We start from the raw sequence: 16,893 nt of genomic DNA on the forward strand, positions 1-16,893 counted from the left end.
CAGGGCTAGTGTTCTATGGAACACACTTTGGGAAACATTACATGTTTTATGAAGAGTCAAAGTATCTCTTAGACTCTGACCAAGAAACTCTACTTTTAACACATGTGGGTTTTGGGGCAGGTCTCTGAAACACTTAGAATAAAGGGTTTAAAGGGACAGGAGCCATTGAATATATGAGGCCTTGAAAACAGAACCAGAAGATTAAAACATCAGGCCTTACTAGACCTCACTCATAGGAAGAAACATCGATGGCTGGATTTTTTCACTGCTGTAGAGAGAAACGTTCAGTGGAAGATGGCCTGTGTGTATCTGAATCCTGGGAATCTGCGCAGTAACTGTGAAGTTAGGTAGGTCACCTTGCTCCCCTGACCACACCAGGGGTAGCTCACCTGTCAACTGCTGGCTGGCTTGTCTATCTTATTATCTGTTTTCCCACACGAGGATGCGACAACACTGCCTCCTCCTTTAGCTCAGACCAAGTAAAGCTGCCCCTACCTCGTGTTTTTTCGACTATAATACCCTCCACTCTCCTGCTCCTCCCCCTCTGGTTTGTCTTTCTCCTGCAGCCCCAGTAACACTTGGGACCCAGTGGGTAAGAGGCAACCTTGATGAGGTACCATTTCACACCAGTCAGAATGGCTGCAATCCAAAAGTCTACAAATAAATGCTGGAGAGGATGTGGAGAAAAGGGAACCCTCTTACACTGTTGGTGGGAATGCAAACTAGTACAGCCACTATGGAGAACAGTGTGGAGATTCCTTAAAAAACTGGAAATAGAACTGCCTTATGATCCAGCAATCCCACTGCTGGGCATACACACTGAGGAAACCAGAAGGGAAAGAGACACGTGTACCCCAATGTTCATCGCAGCACTGTTTATAATAGCCAGGACATGGAAGCAACCTAGATGTCCATCAGCAGATGAATGGATAAGAAAGCTATGGTACATATACACAATGGAGTATTACTCAGCCATTAAAAAGAATTCATTTGAATCAGTTCTAATGAGGTGGATGAAACTGGAGCCTATTATACAGAGTGAAGTAAGCCAGAAGGAAAAACACCAATACAGTATACTAACGCATATATATGGAATTTAGAAAGATAATAACAATAACCCTGTGTACGAGACAGCGAAAGAGACACTGATGTATAGAACAGTCTTATGGACTCTGTGGGAGAGGGAGAGGGTGGGAAGATTTGGGAGAATGGCATTGAAACATGTAAAATATCATGTATGAAACGAGATGCCAGTCCAGGTTTGATGCACGATACTGGATTCTTGGGGCTAGTGCACTGGGATGACCCAGAGGGATGGTATGGGGAGGGAGGAGGGAGGAGGGTTCAGGATGGGGAACACATGTATACCTGTGATGGATTCATTTTGATATTTGGCAAAACTAATACAATTATGTAAAGTTTAAAAATAAAATAAAATTAAAAAAAAAAGAGGGAATTGAGATTAGAAAAAGAACTAGGGGAATATCAGTTATACCTATTATGTGAAAGTTGGGTGATGTATATACAGGTGTTTATCATGTTGTTTTGTATTTTTTTCTGAAGGGTTGAAATATTTTACAATAAAATCAATGAGACTAAAAAAAAAAAAAACAAACAAAAAAGGAGGCAACCTTGACTTTGTTCCTCAGAGACCCCCCGCCAGAAGGGGGCTGAAGGTGTATGGGACCTCACGCACTGGGAGGCCTGTAGCTCAGCTCTCGCTAGGTGATGTCCCCACACTACCCACACCTGCGTCCTCTCTGTGGGTGGCTCCTGGCTGAGTGAGGATGCCGCTCACCCAGGAAAAACCTCCTCTCAGGACGGTCCTCAGGGCCGGCAGAGGGCTGCCACAGCCTGCATGAGCGCACACTGCTCCCTCTCGCTTCCTTGAAAGAAACATTTCATCTGATTCTCTCTGCAGGAAAGGGAGGGCCGGCCCTGGGCTACCCCACTTTTCATCAGCGCTCTGCCCTCTCGTGGCAGAGTCCTGAGCTCGTCACCAATGACTTCGAAGGGCTCAGAAACATGAACTTTATTAGGAAAGAAAGAAACAAGAATACTCATGTGCAGCCACTTTCCTGACATGCCTTAAGCTTTCCTACTTCCTGTCTGGAATACTCTTCTCGCCTACCAAACTGCTAACATGGCAAGGTCTAACGGAGTACCACCTTCTCTGGGAAGCCCTCCTCTCCCACCTGGCAGGGTTGAGTATCCCCTTTTATATTCCTGTAGCATCAGGCACTTGCCAACTGAGCATAACGCTTAGCCTGCGCTTCCCATACCACCCTCCCTCACTACCCCATTATGCAGGCACAAGGAAGGGGCCCTGGAATGCCTATTGGTTGGGGTTTTTGACTCGGCTGATTCCACCTGAAGTGGGTACCTCATTTCAGAACTTTCTGTACAGATGTATGCATATACATAAAGGCAGAGGTGTGGCCACACAATGTGAATAAACAACATGAATAAACACAGACAGACAGTAAACAAGAAACATAGGAACAACCACATGGGCACATATACATGCAAACAGGCAGGTGAAGACTCAGAGATCTGGCGCTTTCCTGGTGCATTTCATGTCGAATTTGTTGACCCAGAAGTCTGATAAGAATCTCAGTTTGCTTCTTCTGCACAATTAAAAGAAAAGAGCTATCAAAGAAAAATATCCTCTCCACTCATCAAATTGTTCCATTTTTCCAGAAATAAGATAGGTTTTCCTTCTGAAAGCCCCCTCCAGACCTGGTCCTTGCTCTTCGGTATTTACACATGTTACAGGAGACACATCCCGACTCGATCTCTGGGGGTGGGGGGAAGCGGTAAGCATTGGGGTGGGAGGGGGTCACAGGTTAACATTACCTATACGAAAGCCCCCGGTACTGAGTGGTGACATCAGAAAGGTCATTCGGTTTGGAGCCAATTCCATTGCCGGCCTTTGAAAACATATCCAAATATCAAAATCCACGGGAAAATCAGAAAGTCAGAGAAAAGGCAGGCTGCGGATGTGCAGGGCTTCCCAAGGTGTTCCCTGTGTGTGCGCTGTGGCATGAGCAGAGGATCACCCCAGGGGGTCAGAATTCCTGGGCTGGCTGTTTTTCCTTCCCCAGATCTTAGCTGCCTCCTTACAGACCTGAGCCCATGCCCCGCTTATCTCACAGGATAGTTTTTATGACCAAATTGGATCATAATTGCAAAATCAGTTTTGAAGCCTTTAAAGTGCTTTACGAACGTGAGATTCAATACCATTAGCAGCATTCTGCTCCTAAGTTCTTGATGTGCATGAAGAAAGAGCCTACGGATCTGCAGTGGACAGATTTCTCATGCATTTCACAGTTCTCTTTCCCTTGGAGACATTCTGTAAGGCAATCTCATGGCTTCAGAAGTGCTGCCAGAAAGTGGTGCTCTGGAATGATACCATGGCCCTATTTCTTGGAACTTAAGAGCGTAACTTTTACCACAACTACAGAGTCTTTCCTGCTTTGCAGCGGATGCAAAGAGGAAACAGATGTGAGGGTTGGAGCTTCTTGTAAAGTATAATCCAAGGGAAAAGCGCCCTCACGGGAGGTTTAGAAGATTTTTTGAGTCAAAATGACATTATTTTTTGGAGTAGTTCAAAATGTGATGTCAAGTGTTCATAACCTCTGCTGCCTGAGACAGTTCAGCTCACTCCTGAAGAATTCCCACTTACACACCTGACTGAGAACACGACTGCAAAATCAAACCCTCATCCTGCTCTCAGCCTGATGGAGTCAGGACAGAGGGGCGGGAGAGCACAGAGGCCAGGAGTGCAGGCCTTGGAGGTAGAAGAACAGGGACCTGGAGCTGACACAGTCACCCTCACCCTGCAAGGATGGGGCCCAAGAGTCCTTACGGTCAGAGAATCCCCCAGAGCGGCCACAACTTGGATGTCTGCAGGTCTCAGGGTGTGCACTGGAGAGACAGACAGACAAACACTTGAGTCTGTGGGGAGGAAGCTACCGTCAGAGTCCAGTGCTACTTGCTTTCAGACCAGGCGCATGACCCATGTGCGAGTTTGGGCTGTGCAAGACTGAGCATCTGTGGTGCCGTGGAGGCAGAGGGCAGGGGAAACAGCTTCCCCATCAGAGACACAACCAATCAACTTGGACCTATGGGAAGGGAGAGGTGTTGAGAGGGTGGGAGGAAGAAGGGGAGGGCAGGATGCTTGGGCACCATGGGATCCCAGCACTTTGGTGCCAGCAGTCACATGGGATACTAGTTGTGACCGGAGTGCATGACCAGATGGGCACTGGCCCATGGAGAGGCGGTCACAGTCTGATGCATGGCCCCTTTAGAGCTGGGTTCTGGATTTCCAAGAATCTGAGGAATAATCATGTTGGGTCTTTTCCTGCCCCCAGTTCTCTTTTGAAGACTCCTGAGAACTTGCCAGGCGGCAGCAGTGCCTGCAGAGCCTGGGGCCACAGGGTGACCCACAGAGCTGGCTCTCTGTGGTGACTCCCTGGTGGGCACCGTACACCCCGGTTCTGGGCCTTGGTGAGGTCACACCCCGGGCTGGGCCACTGAGGGCGGTTTTCCTGTGCTCCCCGACATGTGCTCCCATTAGTGGGAGGAACAGGGGGGACCCTGGCTGCTCTGGGTCCTGCTGGGTCAGACTCTGCTATAGAAGAGGGGGACTTCTCCTAGGTGGCCACCCAGACAGGAAGCAAGCACTGGCCATTAACTGAGTTCTTGTAGAGGGGCCCAGGGTCCTGGTGTGCCACCAGGGGCTCACCTGAGGTGGGTGGTGAGGCAGAAGGGGCTCTGTCACTGCACAGCAGCTGGCTCCCGTGATCCTAGGGATGCAGAATAGATCCTAGGGTTGCCAGGGGCCAGAGAAGCTGGCTGGGCATCGGACTCACCCAAGAGCTTTAATGAATGCAGATTCCTGGGCCCCACCCTGGGGAGGGCCTAGCGGGACATTTGAAGAAGGTGCCCCAGGTGATTCTGAGCGTCAGGCCAGGCTCCACCTGTGAACCTAGCTCTGATCCTCCCACACCACCCCTACCATCCAATGCCAAAATCAACATCAACAAGATGATCCCAGCCCACTGCAAACATATCCTCCCCATCCCCTCCCCCCGCCACTTCTGCAGCAGATTTATAAGGGAATGGTTCTCTTCACTTATGTCTAAAGAGGCTGAGAGTTGACTGGCTGGCCCCCCTGTCTGAACTGTTATCAATAGTGCATACTTTGCCCGCCCCACTGTCTGAAGGTGTAGATAAATGGACTTTATAGAAGAGTGTGAATACCCTCCGACTGTCCATCAGGAATGCTCACCCACATTCCCATTGCCTTGCAGGACTGGTGCCTGCTAGGGGCTGCCCACTGCACTGGCGGCTGAGCTGAAAGGAAGCAACAAGTACATACCTGCACGAGGTTCTTGTAGGTGCTCAGAAACGGCTGGGCCTGTGAGAAGAGGGGGCGAACCACCAGAGCAAGTCAACTTGCCTCCTGCTCTGCAGAAATACCTTCCAGGTTCCCAAGTCCCTGCCCTCCAGGATGACTGCTGGGTCCCCTCCCAGGATGCACCCAGCCTTCTTTGCAACCCCCGTAAATGACCGCAGTAAACCCTGCAGGGCTCCCAGGAACAAGTACCTCTGCACTTTGCCTCTTACCCAGCTGGCCGGGGTGGCTAGGTCACCTCTCTTTCTCCACCTTGCCCCTTTCTAACAGAGTCCCACTGTCTACTAATACAAGCCCAGGTCCCGAACTCCTAGCCCCCTTTCCCACCTCTCCCACTCCTGTCCTGCAGTAGCCTAGGTGCCTCACACCCAGACAAGAAAAGCCAAGTGCTTTGAGGTTCCTCCCTCTGAAGCCCCCTATCCAGCAGGTTTCTGTCCCAGACCTGGGACCCCTCTGGGAATCCAGAGGAAGGAACTGATAGGCGTGAGGGAGCAGCTGCAAAGGTCTGAGAAGCTTTCTGACAACTTGCAAGTGAACAGGGAGATCTACTTTGTGTTCCTGCTGAATGTCTGCTTTCTTATCTCTGGCTTCCAGTGGACCTCCCCACTCTCACCCTCATCTCCATCCTAGAAGATATTATTCCAGGTCTCAGGCCCTCACTCTTTCATCCTGCCATGGGGACTACATGGAGAGGTTCCATCCTGCCCTTAATGTCCTCCCAGCCTCAGCTTCAACATGAGGGCTGGATGGTACTACCACTCTCCTCCTCCCAGCTGGAAAGAGGCCTGGGTGCAGACTTGTGCCAGGGCTCATGGGGACAGGGAGAGACAGAGGTGAAATCTAGGGCCTCCTGGGCACTGGCTGTCACCCCTCACAGTCCAATCAGATGGGGCATTGTGGATGGTTAACTGCAGTATGGATTGGATGGGTAGGGGAAGAGAGCTGGGGGTGTGGATGTGAAACTGGGATGAAAGGAACAGAGAAACCTAAATGAAAGGTTCAAAAGGCTGCAAAAGAGTCTTCAGGTAGACCCCTGGCAAGGCTATGCTCTTCACTCTACCTGGTCTGGACATGTGATATTGATCTTGTCTTCAAAATTATGCTCTCTTGTCTTCTGGCCGACAGGTTGCAACTAAACCAAGAAGCAGGAAGATGGGGAGTGATAAACAGGTGGTAAGACTGGAAAAGTCGGGAGGCAGGGCTGGGGAAGGGAGGGTGGGACAGATGGGTTTGGGTTTATCATCAGTGCTGTGTGGGGAATCTCACAGCCTGAGTGATGGGTCTCTGAAGTCCTCTGAACACTTTCCGGAATCTTTTATTATCAGAGGAATCATAATTTTCCCTGTCTTGGTCATCTTACCATGTTGTTCCACAGGGCACTGGCTGCATGGGCATGAGCCTTGCTACTGAAGTGGAAACAGTCAGGAGCAAAGTAAGAGTTGTCAGGCAACCCCTCCTGGTCATAGGATAGAATAGAGTGGCCGTGTCATAAGAATGTCAGATAACACCAGTGATGTTCAGAAAGAGCTGGGCACTACCTGTAGCTCCCACTTATCCATGAGGCTTTACCGGGGTCATGGGCATGTCCACTTTTTCGAAGAATGGCTGCACGACCACTGTAAAATCTTCCCTGGTGTCGTAACGCCCACTCTCAACCAGTTGGTGAGTCCCCTCCTGCAGGAGGAAGGGAGTCAGTAGTCAGGGGGCTCTCTGCACCTGTCTGGTCTTTGTGTGGAATCTTTCTCCACCAGAGAATTCAACACAATCTGACCTTTGCATGAAATCAATCTGCAGTAAAATCCCTACTGATCAGGAGCCAGCTAGTTATGTTTCAGATCAGCCTTTATCTCAGGCCCTGCCCCCAACCTCTGCTGCCATTGCATCTATTTGACCCAGGCTGGGAAAAACGAAAAACCCAAGTTCATCAGTTTGAGCCTCTTTTAAAGATTCTGATTAAAGATTAGGGTGGAGATCGAGTGAGTACAAATTTGATTTAATGACTTTGGGGGATTATCCTTACATTTATTTATGTTATACACTGGTTCAGGAAATCAAAGGTGAATTAACAACCACATTTAATGCCCATCTGTATCATTCATGCAAGCAGTGTGTGTGAGCACGAGTGTTCCTTTCCATGCACCCTTGAAGTGCTCTGATCTATCTAGGAGGTAGCAGAGCTGTTACTCTCATAGCTTACACCTAGACTCAGTTCCAGAAAGACCAGTTACCCTAGCTCTGGCTCCCACTTCTGCCACACTCTGCCATTTCAGTGCTTGCTCGGTTTCCATCATTTGGAGCCAGGACCCGGTCTGGAGGGGGAAGTCAGGCTTCCACACCCAGAACATTAGTGCAGTTACTTCAGAAGACACCAGGACACCTTCTGTTTTCCACGGTCTGCCAGAGAGCCCCCAGGCTGGGAATACATCAGCTCTGACCTCCTGGGGGAGACTCTTACAGACAGAGCCTTGAGGCAGGCAGAAGGTACGATACCACTAACTAGCTGTGTGACTTTCAGCAAGCTGCTTTCCCTCTCTGGACCTCTATTTCCTCACCTGTAAGTGGAGGATGTTCACTGAGGCCTGGACCATCCCTTAAATTCTTTTAAATGCTGCTAGGGCCTCTGTGAATCAGCCACAATGGCTCACAGTGGAGACCCCCGCCCCCACCACCGCAACTTTTCAGAAATGGTGTAAGTAGTGTGGAGAAGGCCTGGCACATGGTGGTAATAATTAACAGCAATGCTCATCTTCAAGGAGAGGGGAACAGGAAGTAGAAAGTCAGAGGATTGAGAGAGAGGACATGATGGCCTCATGGGGCTGAGCTGTGAGCTCGTCTGGGATGCTACAGCAGGGTCTCAGTGGTCACCAAGAGCAGACCTGGGAATAGTTGGCTAATCTAGAGAGGTTGCGAAGGCCATTTTAGGGAACAGTTCCCCTTTGGTTCTCTGAACCTACTCTACCGTGTGAAGAAGAGCCCACCTTGCAATGTAGGTGAGAAGCCCAGATGCTGTTTCTCCCAACGTCCCTCACACACGCCCATGGGTCCCCCAGTAGATGTGTGGGGGCTCCCGCCTCAGGCTTCGGTTTGGAAACTAGAGATTGAAAGATGGAGGAACAGCACAGAATCCATTTTGCTGAGGATGCATCTAGTTTCTAGAAACAGCAGCGATAGTGGCGTCTATGGTGACTCCATCAAACCAGTTGTTTGGCCTGATTTTATTCTTATGGCATGGCCCCAGAATTCCATGACTCTTCAATTTCTGGTGCCTTGGCCTCTGACCTTAGCTCTTCCAGATAGTCTGCTTAAAAAATACATCTGGGGCTTCCCTGGTGACTCAGTGGTAAAGAATCCACCTGCTCATGCAGGAGACACAGGTTTCATTCCAGGAAGATCCCACATGACGAGGGATAACTAAGCCCATAGGCCACAATTATTGAGCGGGTGCTCTAGAGCCTGGGAACCATGCAATTGAGCCCATATGCCGCATCTACTGAAGCCCGAGTGCCTAGAGCCCAAGCTCCATAACAAAAGAAGCCACGGCAAGAAGAAGCCAGAGCATCTCAACTAGAGAGTAGCCCCCACCCTCCGCAACTAGAGGAAATCCTGTGCAGCAACAAAGACCCTGCACAGCCAACAATAAATCAAGTTATAGAAAATAATACATCTGATATAATAATAAACAATAAACCAACCAGAATTGCATAAGCGCTTATGCTTTGCACTCAAACCGTGCCTGCAAAAGGACTGCCTTCAGAGCCATAAGCCTGGCTGCCTTCCCTCACCTGGTGAGGGCCATGACTTCCTCAGCAGAGACAAAGGAACGGGCCCCTAGTCACCCAAGGGGCCTGGCAATGGCCTCGAAGAATGATACACAGGTCACTGCCCTGAGCCCAGACACCACTCGTGGACAAGACTGCTCTGAAAGAGGTTGCCAGGAGGGGTTCTGCTCCAAGGAGTCCATGGGCTTGAAGGATTGATCCACCCTGGAAGCTCTCTGCATCCCACCTAGCCTGGAAGAGCTGGAAGGTGACCATTGTTCTCAAGTGACTGGGTGATTATTTGGGACAAAACTCAAGAGAGTCCATTGCTCTGCTCGAAGATTTGATGGAGAAAAGCCTCAAAGGGACAGCCCACAGGATGCTGGGAGAGCATCAGCTTTCTTTTTCCCTGTGCACCCCAGTAACACCTAATAACACCTGCTCCCCCCAGGAAGGGAGGGCAGATGGAGTACGTGTTGTTGCACTGAATCCTCCAGATTCTCTTGGGTGGCAAGGGTTCCTGCCGCAGGAGTCAGAACTCATACCCATTCTCCATAGACAATTGGAAATATTTATTTTGGTGTAAGGCCAGGAACTGAAATTTGGTCATGTGTGTTGAGTGACTTGGCTCTGTAACTTGATTCAAATAAACGGAATCTGCTGCCTTGGAGGGAGGGGGCGGTCTTTATATCTGCAAACTGGTCAGTGGTAATGTCACATGCAGTTGAAGTTGAAATAATCTAAGTGTCTGTTCCTTTTCTAACCAGAACCATGAACCACACAGCAGTTCCCAGCTTACCTGATACTTCTTATTCACTTCGACGAGGGAGGCAAGTTCTGTTGCATTATCATCATACTTCAAGACACAGGGACACAGATTCCTGCAGACCAAACCACAGAGGTGCTCACCCACCAGAACCACCGTCTGAGAGCACGACACAGGAACACTGGCTTGAGATTCAGAATATATTTAACTCAGAGGTACCAGATGCTGGTGCATCTGGAGGAGGAGGAGGGTGGGCGGCTCTGGCTGGCTAACCTGTCAACTGCATCAGCTGAAACCTAAGAAAATTTCCCAGATCTGGATTTGCTCATGAAAATGAAATAGTTATATCTTCTGACGTCTGTAAGGAGTGACATCTTTATGGAGCCAAGTTACCCGATGAATGTCTGAGAACAGTGTAGTAGAGATAAGGCATGCCTCCTTCTAAATAATAGTAACAACAATAATAACACATACTGAAAGTTCACTGTGCTGAGAGTTTTATGAGTATTAACTTGCTGAATCCTCTTAGCTATTCTAGAAGCTGTCTTTTCATTGCCCCCATTTTATAGATGAGCAAACTAAGGTTCCGCATGGATTAGCAGTTTCTCAAGTTCATGTGGATGCTGAGTGTGGGAGCCAGGACTTGAACTCAAGTCTCTCTGGTTTAAACCTGAGCTCTCAACCCCTGTTCAAGCTGCTTCTGCCCTGACTAACCATCTCACAAATTCGGGCTTGTGGTCCATAGGCAGGAGGCGATAATAGGGAGGATGGCTCAGTGCAGACTCAGCACCGCCAAGGAAAGCACAGCCACTGAGACAGGACAGCGCACAGGTGGCAGAATGCAGTGACCCTGAGCCTTCCTAATCCCGCTGTCAGCAACTTGGCCATTCCAGGTCAGACAAATAACAACTCTGAACCTTCAGCTTTAATTGTCTGGAAACCTTGCAGTGATGGGCAGCCAGAGACTTTTAGGTGAGGTGCTCTGAAATGGAATGAAAATGCTGAACTCTCCCTGTCCCCTCCCCCGCCCCATGTGGCCCAGTGACTGGAGAAAGTGGGAGCCAGGGATGAGTCAGCAGCCAAAAATAGCCCGCCTGACACCAGCTGCGCTAATAGGCATGTGTCACCCGGCAGCAGTCCTCCCACTGTTCACAGCATCCCCGGGCCTTCCCCAGGGGACCCATGCAGTCTAGGCCCCCTGGGGGCGCTTTGGCATGCATCCTCAGGGAACAGCCAAGATACCCCTTCATTTCCAAGAGCAGATCCGGCCCTTGTGAATTATTCATTCAGTCATTCAGCAAACAGCCACGGAGCCCTGACTCTGCGCTGGCAGTGACTCAGACAGAGTTCAGGGCTGAGCGGGCAGAGGCACCTCGGGGTCATTACCATGTGATGTGCTTAGGCCTACAGTGGAGGCCTGTATAGAGCTTGGGGAGGGAAGAAGGGGGGTGGGGGGCACAGCCACCGTGATCTGGGCTAACAGCCCAGAGGAGACCTTGCAAGCAGGAACGGCTCACGCTTGGGGCAGAAGGACGTCTTACTCCCTAGGGTCACACGTAACATTAGCAGGGGAGCCATCTTCGGCTTTGGAGGCTGGGGATGAAGGCGGCCTCTCAGGGCGAGGGTTCTTTGTCCTCTACCATGCTGATTCTGACCTGACCACCCTCTCTCCTAGAAGGTGACCACAGCCCTGCCTTTGTGAATGTGCAGCCTGGAGCACCCATGCTGAACAGAGGCTCATCTGTCCGGGAGCTGGGCCTCTGGGAGGGAGCAGGGAGGTTCTGGACACTGAGAAAGATGTGGCCCTAGTGAGCCCACAGAGGCTCGCCCGTCCCTCATGCTTTACTCTTCCCTGGAGGACTGAAGAGTGTCCTGAGCTGTCGTGGCAAAAGAAGTACATTGGGTGGCAAATGCATGTCCTCTGAGGGTATAGGAGCCTGGACTGGGTTGGGGGGGCAGGCACAATGCCCTGGGGATCTCCTCCAAGAGGCCTTGTCAGGTTTGACCAGGGGGTCTCAGCACTCCTCACACTCCTGCCGTTGGCTTTTCTCACCAGCCAGAGTCACTCTCTGCTAAGGGTCCCATAGGCCCTTTGGGAACAGGTGGAGAACATCCAACTCACCGGAGGATCAGCCTCGGGCAGCTGACGTTCTTATCCTGGTACAGCTTCCTCAGGTTGATGATCTCCAGCACCTTGACAAGGTTCACAAAGGCCCGAGGCACCTGAGCAAAGGCAAGATCGTCCCCAAGAGGATCAGGGCTGGGCAGCGCCAGCCTTTCCCCCAGGTCTGGGGCCCGTGCCTCCTGCTGGGTGTCAGGTCTGTGGCCTTTCACCTGGGCCCACCCACATCCATCATCCCTGTCTCCGCCTTTCTGCTGCTCGCTGTTAACACACGTGTGCTCAGGCTGCTGGGCCCAGGAGTGACAGCATGGCCCGCGCTGGTCTCCAGGGGAAGGGAGCCACGTAGGAGGGTCTCAGCAGGAAGCCAGACGCCCAAGGAGGAGGCCCGGGGCTGAGCGGCTCAGAGGACACGTGGGCCACCCTTCGTACCTCAGCGTGGAGGATGTCCAGAGCCTGCCCAATGTTGTCCACGAAGTTCTGCGGAGAGAAGCGGACCTGCAGGGAGAGGCGACGTCTCTAAGCCCAGTCACCACCCAGTCTCTCTGTAACCAGGACTGAGTCCTCTCCTGGGTTCCCTCCTCCCTGCCTTTCAGTCTGAATGGGCAACATTGAAGCACAGGCTGTCTTTTGGGACCCCAACCTCCACCCTAACCTCACAGTCCTCAAGGTTGTTAAGGCTGTGACCCTCAGGGAAACACCCTTTCTTCTGCTGTGGAAAGCTCTGGACCCACTTCGTGTCAACTAGAGGTAGGGCCTTAGCTAAAGCACATCACACCTCTGAACTGGGATGCTGGAGCAGGGGGCCTCTAAGATCTCCTGCAGCTTGAACATCCTAGTGGCTGATCACTTCTGGAGTCGCCCGTGCCTGGGAACCCACAGCTCAACCATATTACTTGAGGAGATAAGGAGAGGGGAAGAGGCTCCTGCCTCCCCTTCCCCAAGGGTAAAACATTTTAAGGCTGATTTCCTCTCATCTTGTGCTTATCAAACTTTTTTAAAGAAAAGCAGTGGAACCCTTTCTCTGAATGAAATTTAGCCAAGGGCCCTGCTCTACCAAATGATCAAAGCTTCGGGGGAAGTGAGGGAGGAACCAATGGCCCCACCTCCTCATCTGCTCCACCCCGCAGCCAGCGGCCCTCAGGCCCCACTGTGGGCCCTCTGCAACACAGCTTGGAAATCCCAGACTCTGGTGACTTTGATGCCAGGAAAGCAAGCCTTGCGGAGTCTCGGGGGCCAGGGTCACCCTGGGGGCAGGTGCTCTCAAGCCACAGCCAGACCCACCACTTTGCTCTGCTGGTCCCCTTTCTGCCTGACAAAGCTTCTCGTATTCACAACCCTGACTCTCCTGCTCTCTGTAAAACTCTGATGCCACCCCCACCCCCATGCCAAATCCCATGGCAGTCCTAACCCCAGACTTCTCTTCTGGGTACAGTTCTATCACACCTGATGGTGAGCTGTCTGTGTCCCCCTGCCCTGGAGGTGTGAGCTCCTATGGACAGAGCAGTGTTTCAGTGTCTGCTTGGTCCCCAGCACATTGCCCAGGCTGGATCCATGCCTGACCACTAGCCAAGTCCCAACCCAGCTGCACTGTTCCAGTGACCCAGGGTGGAAATTCTTCCTGGGGGAATCTTGGGTTAGGGCCTGGAGACCTACCGGGTCATCACAGACATCACAGAGGTCATTGCCACCTATAAACAGGGTTATTATCTTCCAGTCTTCCTGAAAATTTATATTCTGAAATGAATAGGAAACAAACAAGTAAATGTCTTGCCCCAGAGCCAAGTCTAGGAAAATACAAAGTACTGAACGCTGCAGGGATGGGTCTGGACACACTGGAGGTCTAGTGGGGACATTATAATTCCTTTCCTTTGGTTTGGGGGTACTGAGGTCACAGGTGCTAAATCATTTTTTTTTTTTTTAAGGTGGCCTCTCTGGATTCCCGTGTGTCCCCATCCTCCCCCAGAGCCAAAACTCTCCGTCTCCATAATTCCTCCCGCCTCTCCCTGCTCTGGGTATCCTACCTCAAGTAGGCCCAGATGCCACTTTCCCCAGATTTACCACATCATTCTTCATCAGGTCCACCAGCCTCCTGGCCTGAACAGGTAAATCCCTGAGGGCAGACATAAGAAAAAAGTCACGTGACCAGCAGAGCAGGCTAGGTATCAGATTACCTGGATGGACCCTTTGCTCTTCGAGCCTCAGTTTCCTCATCGATTGCTCTGATGCTAGCAGGGCTGCTGCTCTTTCTATGGACTAGAGTGTTGGGATGATTACTTGGCCTCTCTGAGCCTCAGCAGCATCACCAAGGAAACATGGGCATCTGACCCTCTGCTCAATCTCACAGTTACTACACCGGATATATGAGAGATAACAAAGGTACTTTCTAAACTGCACACTGTTGTCTAGCGGGACAGGTTGTTATCGGAACTTGAGATAAAGCCTGTGAGGCACAAAGATGAGAGACCGTGTGGTTGAGAGAATACATTTGTTCAGGCCATTTCATCTCTTGGTGCTACAGTGTCTTCATCTATAATAACAATAATCTGGGATAATAATCCCTAACTCTCCCCTACAACACAGGACATGCTTGGATACATATATTTCTCGCATGGAAGAGCCCTGGGGTCTGGGGGAAAGCAGAGAAATCTTTGGCCCTGGGAGAAATCCAGGGCCATATGAATCACTCTCTTCTTTGGTTACTTCCACGCTTTCAACTCAGGCTTCATTCTTAGATGGCCTCCTGATCTAATCATTCTGAGAACTGCCTCTCTTCTTATATTACCAGTTGACATATACTTGGAAAAAAGCAAGATTAAGGTAATATTAATGTAAGCCTCAAATTTTAAGCCATAAAGTGGTAGTCTTTCACTCCTCCCCCACCAAAAGGAAAAGGAAGTCACAGAATTCATGATAAAGCCTGTTAGGTTTTGTATGATCTCTGCTCTGGATAATCTGTCACCTTTCCGGTCCTGAATAAATAATAGTTACTCAGGTGGGGATGGGGGCTCAAGCTCAGGGTGGGGGTGGGGATGGGGGCTCAAGCTCAGGGTGGTGATGAGAGTTGAGAGAATGGTATCAGGAGATCTAGGAACCAAAACATAGGAATCCCTAGGAACTACATGGTAAAGTAAGGTTTGTGATCATTCTAGAAGAAATATGGATGAGGTAAAGTAATTTGCTCAAAGCATGTACCTGGCATCCGAACCAATTGTGACTAGTTCCTGTGGCTGTGGTTAGGGGTGGGTTAGTGGGTTTTTGTGCCCCAGAGCAAGAGACACCCCCCAAGAGAGCCCACTCAGCCATCTTTGACCTTCAGATCCTTCCCCCGGACAAAACTCCCCAGCCTTCAGCCATACACCCTGGTCTAGGCCAAGAGCCCAACCAGGTCCCCAGGGGACCCTTGGGGTTCACCCCCAAGATTCTCACTCAGCTTGGGCTCCCGGCACGGCCTGGTTTAGGTAGGCCCCAGAACTGCTTTCGCTTCCCTTGCCAACAGAGAAGCCCTTCAGGGAAGGGTTGAATTCCCGGAGCATGTCTATAAATACAAGGAAGAGATGTCAGTACCCCAAAGCCATCTTCGAATTCCTTAGATAAGTGCCAAGGGGTGTTGGTGACAAAGCAGAGCCCACCCCCCCTACAAATCTCACCCTTACAGTTCACTCGGCCCCCAAAGAAAACGTCCAGAAGGGCGATGCTGAGCCATGTGGACAGCACACACAGGGGCTTAATAAACTGGTGCTGAATAAGTGCCAGTCTGGCTCAGGTCTAGGGCACTTTGCTTTTTTCCCAAATATATAATCACTTTGCTGAGATAGAATTCGCATAACATAAAATTCACCAAAGTACAACTCAATAGCTTTTAGTACATTCATACAGTTGTGCAACCATACCCCTATAAAGTTTAGAACATTTTCATCACCCCAAAAAGAAACTTGGCATTCACTAGCAGTCATTCCCCATTTCTGCCAGCCCTATCAGTTCATTTCAGTCAGTCAGTCATGTCCGACTCTTTGCAGCACGCCAGGCTTCCCTGTCCTTCACCAACTCCCGGAGCTCGCTCAAACTCATTTCCATTGAGTCAGTGATGCCATCCAACCATCTCATCCTCTGTCATCCCCTTTTCCTCCTGCCTTCAGTCTTTCCCAGCATCAGGGTCTTTTCTAATGAGTCTGTTCTTGGCATCAGGTGGCCAAAGTATTGGAGATTCAGCTTTAGCATCAGTCCTTCCCATGAATATTCAGGACTGATTTCCTTTAGGATTGACTGGTTTGATCTCCTTGCAGTCCAAGGGACTCTCAAGAATCTTTTCCAACACTACGGTTCAAAAGCATCAATTCTTCAGCATTCAGCTTTCCAGCCCCATGGCAAACTCTAATCTCCTTTCTGTCTCTAAAGGTTTGTCTACTCTGGACACTCATTTTTCCACAAATCATTTTAGTGGACGACCTTGAATCAGATGGTTTCCAGTCATGTTATTGACCACAACTGCATGGCAATCAGAGAGCCCAGCAAAGCGTTGTGTACGCTAGCCCAGCTCACAGCCCAGTCAATTACATTCACAAACGCAACACCAACCATCTCCTAGCGATAGTGGAGTTTATTCATAGCTCTTTCATGTGGACCTAAAAATAAAGAAGACAAGGGGTACTTGTGCCACAGAACTGTACCTACTTACACTCAACAGGATTTGCAAATAGCAAGAACAGATAGCACATGAAGTCCAACCAGTTCTGCCTATGTAGCAATCAAGCCGTCTTTATCATCAAAGTCTGGGTGACTTAGAGCTGAAACAATTTCTTAACTTCTAAAGATATATTACCAAGGGATA

General features: G+C 50.2%; 1 protein-coding gene across 1 annotated transcript in view; it reads right to left on the bottom strand.

The window, feature by feature from the left end:
- Nucleotides 1-16,893, bottom strand: part of PLB1 (phospholipase B1) — a 157,774-nt gene that overhangs the window by 42,593 nt on the left and 98,288 nt on the right. Inside the window, exons 22-34 of the mRNA XM_061432953.1 lie at nucleotides 15,492-15,600; nucleotides 14,124-14,175; nucleotides 13,719-13,799; nucleotides 12,495-12,560; nucleotides 12,066-12,166; nucleotides 9,977-10,058; nucleotides 6,989-7,093; nucleotides 6,780-6,875; nucleotides 6,480-6,551; nucleotides 5,384-5,422; nucleotides 4,748-4,808; nucleotides 3,869-3,927; nucleotides 2,857-2,930 (exon numbers count right to left, since the gene is read on the bottom strand). Coding sequence (XP_061288937.1) covers nucleotides 2,857-2,930; nucleotides 3,869-3,927; nucleotides 4,748-4,808; nucleotides 5,384-5,422; nucleotides 6,480-6,551; nucleotides 6,780-6,875; nucleotides 6,989-7,093; nucleotides 9,977-10,058; nucleotides 12,066-12,166; nucleotides 12,495-12,560; nucleotides 13,719-13,799; nucleotides 14,124-14,175; nucleotides 15,492-15,600 — 997 coding nt within the window. The remainder of the gene's footprint in view (nucleotides 1-2,856; nucleotides 2,931-3,868; nucleotides 3,928-4,747; nucleotides 4,809-5,383; nucleotides 5,423-6,479; nucleotides 6,552-6,779; nucleotides 6,876-6,988; nucleotides 7,094-9,976; nucleotides 10,059-12,065; nucleotides 12,167-12,494; nucleotides 12,561-13,718; nucleotides 13,800-14,123; nucleotides 14,176-15,491; nucleotides 15,601-16,893) is intronic.

This window comes from Bos javanicus, chromosome 11, assembly GCF_032452875.1.
Source record: "Bos javanicus breed banteng chromosome 11, ARS-OSU_banteng_1.0, whole genome shotgun sequence".
NCBI lineage: Eukaryota > Metazoa > Chordata > Mammalia > Artiodactyla > Bovidae > Bos > Bos javanicus.